General features: G+C 40.8%; 1 protein-coding gene across 1 annotated transcript; it reads left to right on the top strand.

Moving 5' to 3' along the window:
* The first annotated feature begins 12,099 nt into the window (after nt 1-12,099).
* Nucleotides 12,100-14,622, top strand: LOC148771606 (uncharacterized). The gene is made up of 3 exons (XM_088815132.1): nt 12,100-12,198; nt 12,287-14,357; nt 14,519-14,622. The coding sequence occupies exons 1-3, from the start codon at nt 12,100-12,102 to the stop codon at nt 14,620-14,622; spliced, it is 2,274 nt and encodes a 757-aa protein (XP_088671258.1).
* The last annotated feature ends 1,244 nt before the right edge of the window (nt 14,623-15,866 follow it).

Here is a 15,866-nt window from a genome sequence, read left to right as displayed (position 1 = left end):
TCCCTTGGAAGTTGTTGCCTTGGAAGTTGTTGCCTTGGAAGCTGGTGGCTTGGAAGCTGTTTCCTTTGAAGGTGGTGGCTTGGTAGCTGTTGCCTTGGAAGGTGGTGGCTTGGAAGCTGTTGCTTTGGAAGGTGGTGGCTTGGAAGCAATTCCAGATGAAGGTGGTGGCTTGGAAGTTGTTGCCTTGGAAGGTGGCCTTACAGCTGTTGCCTTGGAATGTGGCTTGGAAGATGTTTTTGAAGTTGTTGCCTTTGAAGATGCTTTTGAAGTTGCCTTAGAAGGACCTTGAACTTGGACAGTGGGGCCATCACATTGATCAGTGGGGCCATCACATTGAACACTGGGGCCATCAACTTAGACATATGAGCTTTGTTGAACTTGGATGGATGGGCCTTCAGCTTGTAGATCACCCTGAATATTTAAAAGATAATATTTGTAGCTTCAAAATATATACATCATATTCAAAAATAACTCTGAACTTGTAAATATACCTTGTGTATTTTCTTTCTTTTGTGGTTGATGGCAGTATTTGATGTTTTTCTCTTGCCAACTCTACTTGACTCAGCAGCTTGTGACAATGGAATTTCAGCTTCAGGATTGTTGGATGCTTGGAATTGGCTGTCACCTTCAACATATGCCTACAAACAACAACATAATCAAATGCAAATCAACTAAGCAACAACATCATCAAATGCAAATCAACTAAGCAGTAACATAATACCAAAAAAAAAAAAAAGTTTAATTACACATTTACCTCAACACCAGAAGACCTTGGAGCTCCTTTGCAAGTTCTGATATTGTTCCCCAAGCCATTACACCTTTTGCATCTAACAACAAAAGACCTCTTTGTAGATTCCCCCTCATTTGGTGCTCTTCTTCTGTTTTTCTTTGGCCTGCCAGGTGGCCTTCTATAAGTTGGAGGCAGCAAATTTTGTGGAGTAACAGTGGTGTCTTCAGGCCACAATTCAGAACTTGTAATGGCATGAATGTGGTGACTGTAAGTGGTGAGGTACTGCTGTTTGGATAAACTGTTGTGAACATAATCCTCTATGTTTTCCCTTCTGTACAAAATCCCCAAAATTGCATGCTTGCAAGGGATTCCACTCACATCCCAAACGTGACACTCACAAGTTCTGCTAGATAACTTAACAATGAAAAGTTGGTTATCTTCCTGAACTTGGAATTCATTGTCACCAGCAACAAAGAAACGACATTTCCTAGCCTCTAATCTCTCCTTGTTCAACCTTATCACTACATTTTTAGGAAGATCAGTTTTCCACCTAATTCCTTTTTCCCTCTTCATTATCAGCCTATTCATCAACTTTGCTCTAACAAATGAAAGAAAGGCTTAGGCCTAAGTTCAGCTACCCAATTATTAAAAGACTCAGAAATATTATTAGTGACATGATCATTCTTCAATCTCCTATCATATGCATATCTAGACCATAACTCAGATAGAATCTTTAAAAGCCAGTTATAAGCCCTAATGTTATGTTCTTTAATTTTGTACATGGCAAAGTTAAAACCTGAAGCAGTATATGACCTAGCAGCTTTCCAAAACCACTTTTTTAGGGGAACCCCAGCAAATGAACTTCTAAAATTTGCACAAATGTGCCTAGCACATTTTCTGTTAATGGCATGAGGGACTCTCTCTGTTATTGCTTCCACCAGTCCCTACAATAAACCAATGAATTCATTAGACATCAAAAATACCACATGAAAAATAATATCACAAGAAAAATAATAGGAAATAAAACTGACCTTTTGTCTGTCTGTCATGAAAGTCCATGGTCTTCCATCAGAAAATCCATCAAACATGATACACAGATTGTGAAAGAAGAATCCCCAACTCTCCTTGGACTCAGTTTCCACAATAGCAAATGCTATTGGGTAGAGGCCATTATTTGCATCCAACCCTATTGCAGATAGTAGCACACCACCATATGGACCTTTCAAATGGCATCCATCAAATCCCAAAAAGGGAGAACATCCAGCCATAAATCCATCTCTCACAGCAACCAAAACTAGAAAGAATCTCTTGAATGTTGGACCCCTAGGGATGGAGGCATTTTCATCATTTGCAATATCACACTGTAGTGTGACAACACTCCCAGGATTGCTTTGTTGTACCATATCAGCATATGTGGGCAATTTCTGAAACAGCTCAGCATGGTTACCTTGAATCTCCTCCATTGCTAACATCCTTGCTCTGTACATTTGCATATAATAGGTAGACACCCCATATTTTTTTATCTCATCCTCTATACCCTTCAAATTCAAGTCTGGATTGCTTTTTAGTACATCAATCAGTTTTGAGGCCATCCACTTGGCAGTAACCTCTTTGTCAGCTGAAGTCCTTACACAGTTGTGAGTGTCTGTGTAAGTCTTGATTTGGAATGTTACATTGTCTGGTAACACAGAAGCATGGATTCTCCAGCTACATTTTTTCACTGAACAATAAGCAGTCACCCTTTTTCTCTCATTTTTCTTCCTTACACACTGAAATCCTTCTTGAATAACATAGTCCTTCAATACCAGCCTAAAAGCATCTACATTGTCAAACACTTGACCCTTCTTTAGCACTATCTGATCTCCCTCTATGTGAGTATACACATGATCTCCAAACTCCATGCATCCATTCAAAGGATCATTGTCAAACTCTTCATCTGAGTTGTTTGCAGCTTCACAGTGGTCATCTGACTCATAATCACTCAAAAAATCATCTTCATATTCTTCTGCATCACTCAACTCAAGCTCACTTCTGTTATCATCCTCATCAATGTGTGCTATAAAATCATCATCTGAATCATCAATGGCATCATCCCTACCATCATTCTCTTCTACTGGCACATCCACATTTGGCTCATCTTGTTGAGCTTCATCAGCAATCTCAGTCTCTATGAACTGAACAATTTCTTCAATGTATGCAGAAAGATCACCCTCATCCACATTTGCAGCCTCCTCATTTTCTTCAATACTCACCTCAGCAGCCATACTAACACCATTGTCCACAAATAAGTCGAACCAGTCATTCTTTGTATTTCTTTTAAACATGTCCATCACATCATTATCATTTTTAATCTCCATCACCTCACCACCATCAATTGTACATGAATATCTTAACCCTGATACTTCAATACTAGGGAATGACTCTACAACATCTAAACCCAAATCAATATAGCTATACACATCTGGATCAACACCACTAAGCTTCACTTTGGAGCCCAAATAATTCAGAACAATGCAATACAACTTATCTTCCATGCTTGCAATTAAAAATAAATAAAATGTTTCAGACATCATAAGCAAATTGGAGAATATAAGGAGAAAAATTGAAAAAAATAAAACCTGGGTAAAATGCCTAAAATTGATAAAATTAAAGAACAATAAAAAACACCTAAATCAATAAGTCTGGGTAAATTTTGAAAAGAAAAACATGGAAAAATCAGAAGTGATTTACAAAACCAGAAATCTAGAAAAAACCCTAAATTGAAAAAACCCTAAATTAACCCATTTAACAACATGGGGAAATTGAAATTTTTTACCCATAAATAAAGGGGAAAGAGACGAGAAACCTAATCAATTAACCACGTCATAACAAACCAAATCTCTGAAAAAATGGGTAAAAACTCACCGTTTTGTTTTCGTATGAACAAGCAGGAAGCCTTCTTCGTGCACCCCACGAATTTCCAGCGCTCAACCCTCAACGCAGTCAACTGACTTCAAGCAAAATAAAAACCCTGCCTTCTTCAAGCAGGAAGCCTCTCAAATCGCAGTGAGAGGCGAAGGAAAGTGAGAGAAATAAAACCCTAAAAATCGCAGTGAAACGTTTTCATTCTCTACATTTTTCGTTTTTTTTCAGACATTATTATTTATAGGGTAATTCGGTCAATTCCTTCATTCTGTTAGCATAATAGACGGTCGGTCAGTTTCAGGGGGGTTATTGTAATTCCTAAAACGACAGGGGTTTGTGAGTTATTTGATGATACCTCAGGGGGTGGGTGTAATTTACCCTAGTTATTAATTAGTACGCCATACTTAAATAAGATAATTAACACAAAAGAACAGTTTTTACGTTTACAGTTTTCACATCTTCCTGATTTTTTTTTTCCTTTTATTCTTTCCTTGGTAAATGACCTTTTCATTAGAAATTGAAATTTCTATGCAATCTTAAACAAGCACCGGCATCGTTGCCGCAGTAGCCACCGTAATCGCCACAGACATTTATTCATCCAAAGGTAAATCCCTCTTTCATAACCTCAACGTGATTTTGAAATTTGGTATATATATATTTTTTGAGACTACTATTACTACCCTGTGTATTTTTATTTGATTTTTCAGTGTTGATGTTGGTGTTTTTATTTTATTTCCACTAATGATATTGTCACGACACGTGCAACGCACGTGCACATGCCTAGTCTATTAAAAGGGGTATTTAAATCAAGTTTATTTTTCTTCTGCTGTCTAGTATTTTCTAAACCCTGATGATGTTTTAGTTGTGGGTTATATTTAAAGTAAAGGAAAATAATTTGATAAATTCTAAACTTTTTATCTCAAAGTTCAAATTGAATCCGAAATTTTTAGTAAAGTTAATTTTTTTTAAATCGTATACTTAAATATTTCTTATTTACGTAAAATTCATGAAGGGTGTTACACAGTGAGTGATTCCTTCTTCCTCTAAATCTGGTCAATACATTCTCTGGATTTCTGAAGGGTTGCTCTGAGGTGTTACAAGGCCTAACATGCTCCTTCCCTTTGTCGTTATTCATGGGTCTAACCAGATCTTCTACTGCTGTGTTCATGTCATCCATCTCCTGGTTGCTGGTTTCCATCTCAGATCTTAATACAGTGAGATGTCCTTGGATCTTGTCATTGAAGGCTAGTTGTTCTTCAATGAAAGTATCCACCTCAATCGGGTTCGTTTCTCCTGCCTCTGTCATGTTCGATGATCGAGTAACCATGTTCAAAGTGTTGGGAATCAATTACGTGTACGCGGCGAAAAACCAAACAAAAAAATTATTTGAAAAACAATTAATCAAATAAACACACCTGCACAATTAAAGTAATTAACTGTATACCTGATTTCTTGCAATCACCATATACATACTAGCGATTAATTTAAATTGCATAAAATTAAATCAATTAGCATGCGCGGTAATTTAAATCTTATAATAAGCTTGTTCAACATACGATTTCACATAAGCACCCAATAATACATGCAATATATGTGATTCGAAATTAATTAATATATACTAATCATAATTAATATCAATTAATTAAAACTAATAAAGGATAATCATATAATTACCCTTGAAGCGTGAGATGTATGTATATGGCTAGCATCTCAACAACCCCTTTGGATCTGTTCCGGATCAACGGGGGCGCGGCGGCGGCGTGTGATATTCACACGCTGACGGTGGCGGCACGTGGGAGCGCGTGCGGCGACGGCGGCTGCTGATTTATTTTACAACTTACGTGGCACTAGATACCCAGATGTCAGAACAAAAGAATCGAAAAAAAAAGAAGAAAACTACCGACAAATCGGCGGCGTGTGGCGGCGAGGGGCGACGGTGGCGGCGGTTGGAGAGGGGCGGACAAGAGAGTGTGAGAGAGGGAGGCTAGGTTTTTCAATGAGTCTTGTGTTATTTCACAAGACCTATTAGTTCGTATTCATAGTGTCTTGTGATATAACCCTATTGGGCTTAAGTCGGACTGACCCCAACAGCTTAAGTCCAATATAATTCATTTGCTCGTTTCTCTCAAACTAACGATCGGAAACCCTAGTTTAGTGGAACTGCTCAATCGGGAAACTTTTCGATTTAGAAAGTTTGATAAATGTTTGCCCATTTCTTTTTCTCTGTTCATTCTTGTTCATAATCAACAATTACGAATGTTGGACTCATTCATATTTAGTTCCAATTATGCAGAGTTAACCTCTGACCCTTCATTCAAGGAATTCAATTAAACGAGAAGTCTGACCCTCGATGGTTCATGTATAAGCTAGCCGTGGGCCCACAACAAATTGTGATTCAAAGTCGTCCCCAGAGTTATGTTTGAGGTGAAACTAATTTCAACTCAAATACCCAACGAATCAAGATTTGCGCCTAGCAGCAACGCATAATGATTTTCTAGATACAAATGAAGTGCCTGCAAGAACCGTTTGATATAGTTAACATACAGTACGACCCCTTCGATGCAATGTCCCGATTGAACTAGAGGCATTAGTTCACTGAGACCTCTTTTAAATTTCAATTACTGCGTGAACGTTCTTAGTATTGTAATCGATTTATGTATGACTTAGAAAAATATATTTCCCTAATGATCACACAGTCAACTCTGGCCAGAGACTATAGTCACAAACTATAAGAACACACAAGACATCCATGACTACTCAAGCGATCGAATCTCCTACTACAATGCACATACCTCCCACTAGATTTCAGACTATACGAACACTGGCCCTTGGAGCGGTCATGGGTGGGACTCATGGACATGCCACGATACAGCTGGTCCTCTAGTGAAGTCACGGTGATGTCTAGGTCATAAGGACTAATGGTGTACAACTATATCATAGAAACCTCTGTTCGATTATTGGGAACCACTTGGAGATTACTAGGACGAGGGAGTTCAGTGAACTCAATGATATAAGCACCCACTTATGTATGGGATATCACAATACCAATTACTGATGAGATACAATACACATACACTAAGTGCTAGTCTCTAGTGAGAAATGCCGATATCCTGATTAATGGCATAACCCATTGACTAGGAACTGCGTTTAACAGTTATATTACTATATTAAATATCTCACGATTCGACTAGACCATTTAATAGTAATTAGAATAATTGTGAGGACTATATCAGATGATGCTAATTAGTTAGATCACCTGATGTAGTGTAAAAAACGAGCTGGGAGAGCGAAGCAGGTCAGTAGCTTGACAACTTGATGATCCTGAGGTCCCTGCAAAATGAGCACACATGAACTAAGCCGGGGGTTGATCCGGCGGAAACCCCTCCGACGCTCAAGTCAGACGTGCTGATCATAGAAATAGTCCAGATAATACATATTATAGTATTGCTCAGTTAATAGTACGTATCTTAAGGAATGAGTTCAAACCTTTATTTATAGTTTAGTTGAGATTGTCGGGCCCAAACCTTACTTGAAGGTGATTGGGCCTCGGTGATAATGGTCTTCGATATGGGGTTCGTGGCCCAGTATGTAAGGAAATTGTAGGCCCATTGGGTTGGCCCAATTAGGCATATCATTAAGCCCCCCACTCTCGAGTCGATGTGGGGGCCATGTTTGACATATCGTGTCGAGAGTAAAAATATTAGTAGTCGATGGTGTGCGAAAATGCGTTGGAGCGTGTGTCGGAGGGGCGTGAAGGCGCGTTGGCGCGTAGCGCGACCAAGTTGTCGCGATGTAAGTGACTTGAGTCGTCGGTGTCGTCCCACGACAATGTGGTAGCGCAGATCAAGTTATCTCCTCGTGCGAGTTGTCTCGTCGTGGGGTAATAGAGTTAATCGAGTTATCTCCTCGTGGGAGTTGTCTCTTGATGATGTAGTAGCACGGAGCTAGTATTCTCCTCGTGGGAGTTGTTATTTATCGACATTGTTAATGTTTTGACGCGTTGCTTGTATGTGTTTACATATAGCCTTCTGCGTGATGTACTTGAGGAGGGGATCAGGCTCTCAAGATTTTTATATGGGGATCGTGCCCTTTGTTAGACCTCGTGGGTCGTAAGTATGTTTGGACCGTGGCCACGTTTTAATGAAGGACCCATCGAAAACAAGTAGATAAATTTGAGTAATCAAGCTGGCCAGGCTATATAGATTCCCATAATATTTCTAAGTGTTTCTAGGGTTGTAATCGTGCTAACTTGAGCTTGCGATTATATAGTGAATTTCGGGTGAGTTGTCTCCTCATGGGAGTTGTCTCGGAACGAAGTTGTAGAAGCATTGGATGATGCGCGACTGAGGAGCGTGCGTATTGAGGTCGCTCTGAGCGAGTTGTCTCCTCATGGGCGTTGTTTCGCGGCGAGTCTTATTATCGAGCGAGGTGGCTGCACGTGGGAGTTGCCTTGCAACGGATTTGTAGTGCCGAGCGAGTTGGCTCCTCGTGGGAGTTGCCTCGCTGCGGGTTGTGGTACCGAGCGAGTTGGTTCCTCGTGGGAGTTGCCTCGCAACGGGTTGTAGAACGGAGCGAGTGGTCTCCTCGTGGGAGTTATCTCGCTGTGGTTTCGTAGACCCGAGGGAGTTGGCTCCTCGTGGGAGTTGCCTCGCCATGGGTTATATGACCGAGCGAGTTATCTTCTCGTGGAAGTTGTCTCGCTATGGGTTGTGGGACGGAGCGAGTGGTCTCCTCGTGGGAGTTATCTCGCTGTGGTTTCGTAGACCCGAGGGAGTTGGCTCCTCGTAGGAGTTGCCTCGCAATGGGTTATATGACCGAGCGAGTTATCTTCTCGTGGAAGTTGTCTCGCTATGGGTTGTGGGACGGAGCGAGTGGTCTCCTCGTGGGAGTTATCTCGCTGTGGTTTTGTAGACCCGAGGGAGTTGGCTCCTCGTGGGAGTTGCCTCGCAATGGGTTATATGACCGAGCGAGTTATCTTATCGTGGAAGTTGTCTCGCTATGGGTTGTGGGACGGAGCGAGTGGTCTCCTCGTGGGATTAATCTCGCTGTGGTTTCGTAGACCCGAGGGAGTTGGCTCCTCGTGGGAGTTGCCTTGCAATGGGTTATATGACCGAGCGAGTTATCTCCTCGTGGGAGTTGTCTCGCTGCGGGTTGTATTACTGAGCGAGTTGGCTCCTCGTGGGAGTTGTCTCGCAAGCCCCCCACTCTCGAGACGATGTGGGAGCCACGTCGAAAAGGGTACCGGATCGTGTCGAGAGTAGATCGGTGCTGTAATGTTTCGTTAATCATTGGCGTGGCGTGGATAAATAATATTTTTTATTTATCCGTTTGATAGCGAACGCGATTTGGTAGGGACGTTGAAGAGCTCGCGCAATTTGGTTAAGCGAGGTGGAACTATTAAGCGATTTGGTGGAGCGCACAGAAATTCTCACGCGATTTAGTAAAGTGCGTCAAAATCTTGACGTGATTTGAGGTAGAATTTTGAGAGTTGCGCGCGACCTCAGGTATACGCGCGCTACGAGGTAGGAGGGGCGACAAGCATTGTAGGAGGCTGATGTGCCTGAGTTCGCGCGCAGTTGGGGTCCGTGCGCGCACTAGCCCACATGGGGGGGGGGGGGGGGCACGCGCGCATGTATTGCACGGAGAGAGAGAGTGTGGAGCTGGTAAGAATTTTATGAGGAGCTAACAGGGACTTCCTCGAGAGTGACGCAGCATGTTGCTTTATTCGCTTTTTCCTCCTTTTTTTTTTTTTTTTTTTTTTTCTGACTGGCTCCGGCGCGCGCGCGGCTTGGCTGCTCCCCTTTTTTTTTTTTTTTTTTTTTCAAATTGGCTCGGCGCGCGCGCGCGCGCGGCTTCTCCCCTTTTTTTTTTTTTTTTATTCTTTCTTCTCCTTTTTTTCTTGTTTTTTTTTTCTTCATCTTCTTCTTTTTCTTCTTATTTTTTGTTTTTAGGTGGTTGATGTTCACCCCTTTGGGGATATTCTATTTTTTGAGTAGGGAGATTATACTCGTCTCTTGAGATGTGATGTGCACCCACTTGGGGTTGAAAGGTAAAGGTGATGCCCACCTTGGGATGGGGATGTTTTATTCTTTGAGTAGGTAGATTATACTCGTCTCTTGAGATGGGATGTGCACCCACTTGGGGTTGAAAGGTAAGGGTGATGCCCACCTTGGGATGGGATAATCCCCTACTTTAGAATGAGGCGCTCGAGACCTATGGTCTGAGGTGGGTGCGCACGGTTGTGCCATTGCTTCTGTGGCAACATGAGTTGAAACTTTCGCGGTCGTACGCTGAAGGTCCTTATCGGTTATCTGAACCGTTAGAGGAGCAAGTAGAAGTTGGTTTTGTTGAAGTTTCTGCGATCATACGCTGAAGGTCCTCATCGGTTATCTGAACCGTTAGATGAGCAAGTAGAAGTTGATTTTGTTGAAGTTTCTGCGATCATACGCTGAATGTCCTCATCGGTTATCTGAACTGTTAGAGGGAGGGCGGAGGTAGGCCCCAGGGAGTCGATAACCCTTGGCGAACGAAATGTTTTGGGGGCACTGTAAACCCCCAGGGAGTCGATAACCCTTGGCGAACGAAATATTTTGGGGGCAGATGTAAGCCCCCAGGGAGTCGATAACCCTTGGCGAACGAAATATTTTAGGGGCAGATGTAAGCCCCCAGGGAGTCGATAACCCTTGCTAGCGTTGAAGAGCCTCCTCGGTTGTCTGAACCGATCGAGGGGCGGGAAGAAGTGAATCCTGTTGAGGATCTAGTGGGACATCCGAGGAAGGTCTTGTGGTGGATCCCGAGTACGAGGAGGAGGAAGTGGCAAGCCAGAGCCTCCATGAGGTGGAAGGTCGTTAGCTGTGTCATTTTCCCTCCGAGCAGACGCCTCAGGAGGATCTTGTTGGCTACGTGATCTGGTTTGCATCGTTTCCACAGACGGCACCAAAATGATGATGCTAATTAGTTAGATCACCTGATGTAGTGTAAAAAACAAGCTGGGAGAGCAAAGCAGATCAGTAGCTTGACAACTTGATGATCCTGAGGTCCATGCAAAATAAGTACACATGAACTAAGCCGGGGGTTAATCCGGCGGAAACCCCTCCGACGCTCAAGTCAGACGTGCTGGTCATAGAAATAGTCCAGAGAATACATATTATAGTATTGCTCAGTTAATAGGACGTACCTTAAGGAATGAGTTCAAACCTTTATTTATAGTTTAGTTGAGATTGTCGGGCCCAAACCTTACTTGAAGGTGATTGGGCCTCGGTGATAATGGTCTTCGATATTGGGTTCGTGGCCCAGTATGTAAGGAAATTGTAGGCCCATTGGGTTGGCCCAATTAGGCATATCAATATCCATGCGCGTCCAAGAGATAAAGATATAAAGTCCCAAAATTGGAATTTATTATTAATACGAAAATAGTTATTTATTACAATAAATAAATGGACCACAACCACAAAAATTAGCTTGTTGATCATCTAACTCAACACAAAGTGGAAATGATACCCGAGAATCGAGTGCTCTGGAATCAAATGTTATGAACTGAGAGTTTTATAATATCTAGTTGTTGGCGCCATATTTCCGGCTATTGAAGATCGAGGAAATCCGCCAAGTTTTGGAATTAAAAGATTGGCAAAGATTTGTTTTCCATATTTATTTTGGAATTTATTAGAGTCCTATTATTATAATACTTCTATTAGGACTTAGATTTATTTCCATGTATTTTATTCTAGTTAGGTATCTTTTGTACTTATCTAGAATAGAAGTAGAAATCAACTAGGATTCTGTTACCTAGTTAAATAGATTTCTTGGGGTTCAAGTTAGGTCTTAGGGCTTATTTTCGTGGCTATATAAGCCTCCAAGACATACAAGAACTGTGGGCATTATTTGGGAGAAAAACCACTTCATAGCATCGAAGCTTTGCCAAGGCGTTCTGCGGAGCAGGACTGTGCCATCGTTGCACTGTGCCAACATATACAGATTTGCTGTATAGATCTCAAGGGAGATCAGCCGCGTTTTCTGAAGGGAGTTTAGGCTTGAAGAAAGTTCATGGCACGCGGAGTGGAGCTGCTGTAGAGAGAGACACGGAGTTCGAGTTGTGTACAAGAACGGCGTAAAAATTAAAGAGGGGGTCTTTATTGTTTTTAATAAGTCCTATTAATGTACACTGTAAATCGAACTAGTGAAATTGTGTTTGCAGGTCCACGTGGATGTAGGGCACATTTGTGTCTGAACCACATTAATTTCTTGTGTTCATTTATTTGCTTTAAGTAGTTTATAACTGTGTTAACACAAGAATTATAGTTGTAACTTAATACTGTTTCCTCAACTTAACTGTTACAACTTAGGTTAATTGATTTCTATAGGCATATAAATTAACAATTGGCATCAAGAGCCTCTCACTAGATATACATAGTGTGTGATTTTGGGAATTTGATTTATTTGCCATTTATCTTCCATAGGAACTATGAATGCTCATATGGAAGCTAAGGCGGTTCCACGACTCGCCCACCACTGCTTACTGGAACGAATTACTCTTATTGGAAGACCAAGATGAAGATGTTCATCAAGTCAATGGATGAAGATGCATGGCGCGCAGTTCTGACTGGCTGGAAACGACCTGTTGCCACAGATGAAAAATGAATCGAAAGTGAGAAGCATGAAAGAGACTGGAACAAAGCTGAGCAGATTGCGGCAAACAAGAATTCCAAAGCCTTGAATGCTATATTCAACGGAATTGACATCAATCAATTCAAGATAATCTCAGCATGTGAGTGTGCCAAGGAAGCATGGGAAAAACTTCAAACAGCCTATGAGGGGACTACCTCTGTTAGATTATCAAAACTTCAGATGCTTGCTACTCGTTTTGAGGATCTTCGGATGGAGGAAACTGACACCGTGAGCGATTTCAACTCCAAATTATGCGACATCGCAAATGAAGCCCATGGCCTCGGTGAAACTTACCCTGAAGTAAAACTTGTTCGTAAAGTGCTAAGATCTATGCCAGACCGGTTCGCATATAAGGTCACTGCTATAGAGGAAGCAAGTGATGTGGACTCATTGCGGCTTGAAGATCTGATCGGAAATCTACAGATCTTTGAAAACAAGCTGAACGTCAGTAGAATTGATAAAGAGAGAAAAATCGCTTTACAAACTGTGTCTGTTGCGACACCATCCGTGCCCTCAGCTCCCATGACAGCACTCGAAGTCAAGCTAACAAAATCCATGTCTCTAATAGCCAAAAACTTCGGAAAAATCGTGAAAATGAATGGACATCCCAGAAGTCCTACAAACAAGCAAGAAGTTAGGAAGGGGATTCGATGTAGAGAATGTCGTGGCTATGGCCATATTCAAGCTGAATGTGCAAATACTCAGAAGAAGCAAGGAAAATCACTTGCTACAACCTGGAGTGACGATAACTTTGAATCTGATGATGAAAGTGAAGCAAGTAATGCTGAAACAAGTATTGACTTCTGTGGTACATGCATGATCACTGAAGTGGCACATGATGATGTCATATGCACTGAGCCTTCACACATTAAGGTCACTGGAGTGACACAGGATGTTAACACATGCACTGAGCCACCACACTTCAGGTATGCTACTCGTAATCTCGAGAATCATACTAATCTTAACACAACTGTTCTATCCACAGTAGAAGAAAATTCAGAGGATGATGAAGAATGCTCCATTGAGAAGATTCAACAGCAACTGAATGATCTTCTAAAGCAATGTCATGAGGTTGGTGATGAAAACAGGTGTTTGAAGGAGAAAGTGAAGGAACTGGAAGAGGAGAATGAAGCAATTAAAGTCAATCTCAAGGCCAAAATCGATGAGCTAGAATTGGAAAATGAGGTACTGGAGGTAAAACAGGATTTTGCTTTGAAGGATATTGACAATCTAAAAGAATTGCTGAGACATTTGCGAAACAATGATTGCAATAAAGCAAGGGAGATCAAGAAAAATCCTGCTCCAAAGAAAAATGCTGAACCCTACCTCAACCTGAAGTGTGCCAACGCCCCTGTTGCAACAGCATTAGAGGCGTCAGCCAGTAAGCTAAATCGCACTACGATTCTTCCTTCAAACAGGTTAGATGAAATTTTAAATGCTCATCCCTCAAATCCTGATAAACTTGGTCTTGGCTGTATTGGGAGTAAGTTCGATGGTAAACCAAATCCAAATCGAAAAATTAATTTTGTGAATAATACTGTCAAACCTACTCCACAACATGTTGCCTCACAATCTTATACAAAAAAGGTTGTGCCAACTTGTCATTTCTGTCACAAAGTAGGACATGTTAGGACAAAATGCTTTAAAAGATGGAAATTGATAAATAAGAGTTTAGCATATCAATCATCCAATTCCGCTGCATGGGATCACAATTCCCAAAGAAGATACTCTGATAATAAATGGATGAATAAGTATAATGCAAACTGCTTTCCTGCTATTCTTTCTTTAAAAGCATGTACTGCTAACTCTTGGTATTTTGATAGTGGTTGCTCCAAGCATATGACAGGTGTACCTAATTACTTAAAGAACCTGCAAAATGTGTCTGGTGGACAAGTTACTCTTGGTGATGGAAACAAGGCCTTTGTGAAAGGAGAAGGTAACTTGGATGTTGGAGGATTACCTAACCTTGACAAAGTTCTGTATGTAGAGGGTTTGAAATCAAACCTACTCAGCGTAAGTCAGCTATGTGATCTATACGACTCAGTGTTGTTCACCAAGCGTAAGTGTGAAGTGTTTGATCAAAACAACAGGTGTGTTCTATCTGGTTATAGATCATCTGATAATTGTTATAAAATTGATCAAACTGACCAAGTTGAACAGTGTCCCCTCATCGACCGGGGAATTTGAATTTTCAGGATCTAACACGAAATATCAATGCAGGTTGTGTGAAAGGTGTTACCCAACTAAACTTCAATACACCAGATTTATGTGATGAATTTCTAATGGGGAAACAAACTGAGAGCATTGGAAAAGAAATGAGCTAATTGCATATAACCCCCTGTGTAATTTCGAATGGCCAAAAAGACCCATGTGTAAAAAAAATTAGCAAAGACCTCCCTATATTTTATTTTGCAAAGCACACTGCCCCTTACATTTAAATTGGGTGTTGACTTCCATGAAATGACGAAACCACCCCTAGTTAAATACCCCACACTACAACACAAAAAAAATGGGAAAAATTAAAAAAGGAAAGTTTGGAAAAAAATCACTATGGAGGCGGCAGTGAAGGTTGAAGATGACCGACGACCTCCTCATGAACAAACAACAAAGGGAAGATAGCTCTTGTTAGTTTTGAGACATTTTCTGGTTGTTAAATTTCATTTGGCCTGTTTTTAATTGTGGAAAAAATAGGAAAAGAGAAAAAAAAATAAAAAAAAAAATAATGGAAAGAAAAAAAACAACCTGGTGCGTCTGATCGGAGGGAAGAGCACGAGGTAAGAGGCCATTGTTTGGAGTTAGGAGGCTGAAGAAGTTTATTGTCTCTGCTCAAGCTCCCTTCCACGAGCTCTAATGGTGGGTCTTAAACACACACACACACACAAATATACCATTTGTAATGGAATTACAAATGCAATTCATTTTTGGCTTGAATTGAATTTGAGCTTCCCTTTTGTCTGTTGATTTGTAATGGATTATTTGATGGTGGAGGAAACTTTTGGTGGTTTTAGGTGTGTGGTGGGGAAGAAAAATCTGGTTTTAGGTTGATTGGAGAAGATGGTTTTTTAGAAATATTGGGGATTCAATTGAAAAATTTGAGAAAAGTAGAAAATTGAATAAACATGCATGAAATAAACATGCAAAAATGGAAATATTGGTTTTTAAATAAACATGCATGAAAATAATTAGAAAATTGAATAATACAACGTTGGAAGTGTTTCTGTAGAGAAAAGTTGAATGGGAATACAAAAATGGAAAGCTTGGAAAGCTTGGAAGAAAGGTAAAGTCTATCTGCCCTAGTTAACACTACACTAGCCAACAATTTGCCTAAATTCTCCTCTGCCTAAGGGTACTATATATGCAGGCTTTATCTAGTGGCTTGTAGCAAATAATTATGTGCTTCGCGCTGACATGGACAGTCCTGCACATAAACAGAAATGTGCAATCAATAAGCTGTAATGGTGGAATTAATTGAGAACATGTTATTTAAAATATTTATGTGGAAGATATTATGTATCTTCTAATAACAGATATTAAAAACACGTTTATTAATTAGTTAGGGGCATAATAG

Source organism: Erythranthe guttata, chromosome 3 (genome assembly GCF_056151865.1).
Source record: "Erythranthe guttata isolate IM_541 chromosome 3, IM_541, whole genome shotgun sequence".
NCBI lineage: Eukaryota > Viridiplantae > Streptophyta > Magnoliopsida > Lamiales > Phrymaceae > Erythranthe > Erythranthe guttata.
This window is presented reverse-complemented; position numbering and strand designations above follow the sequence as displayed.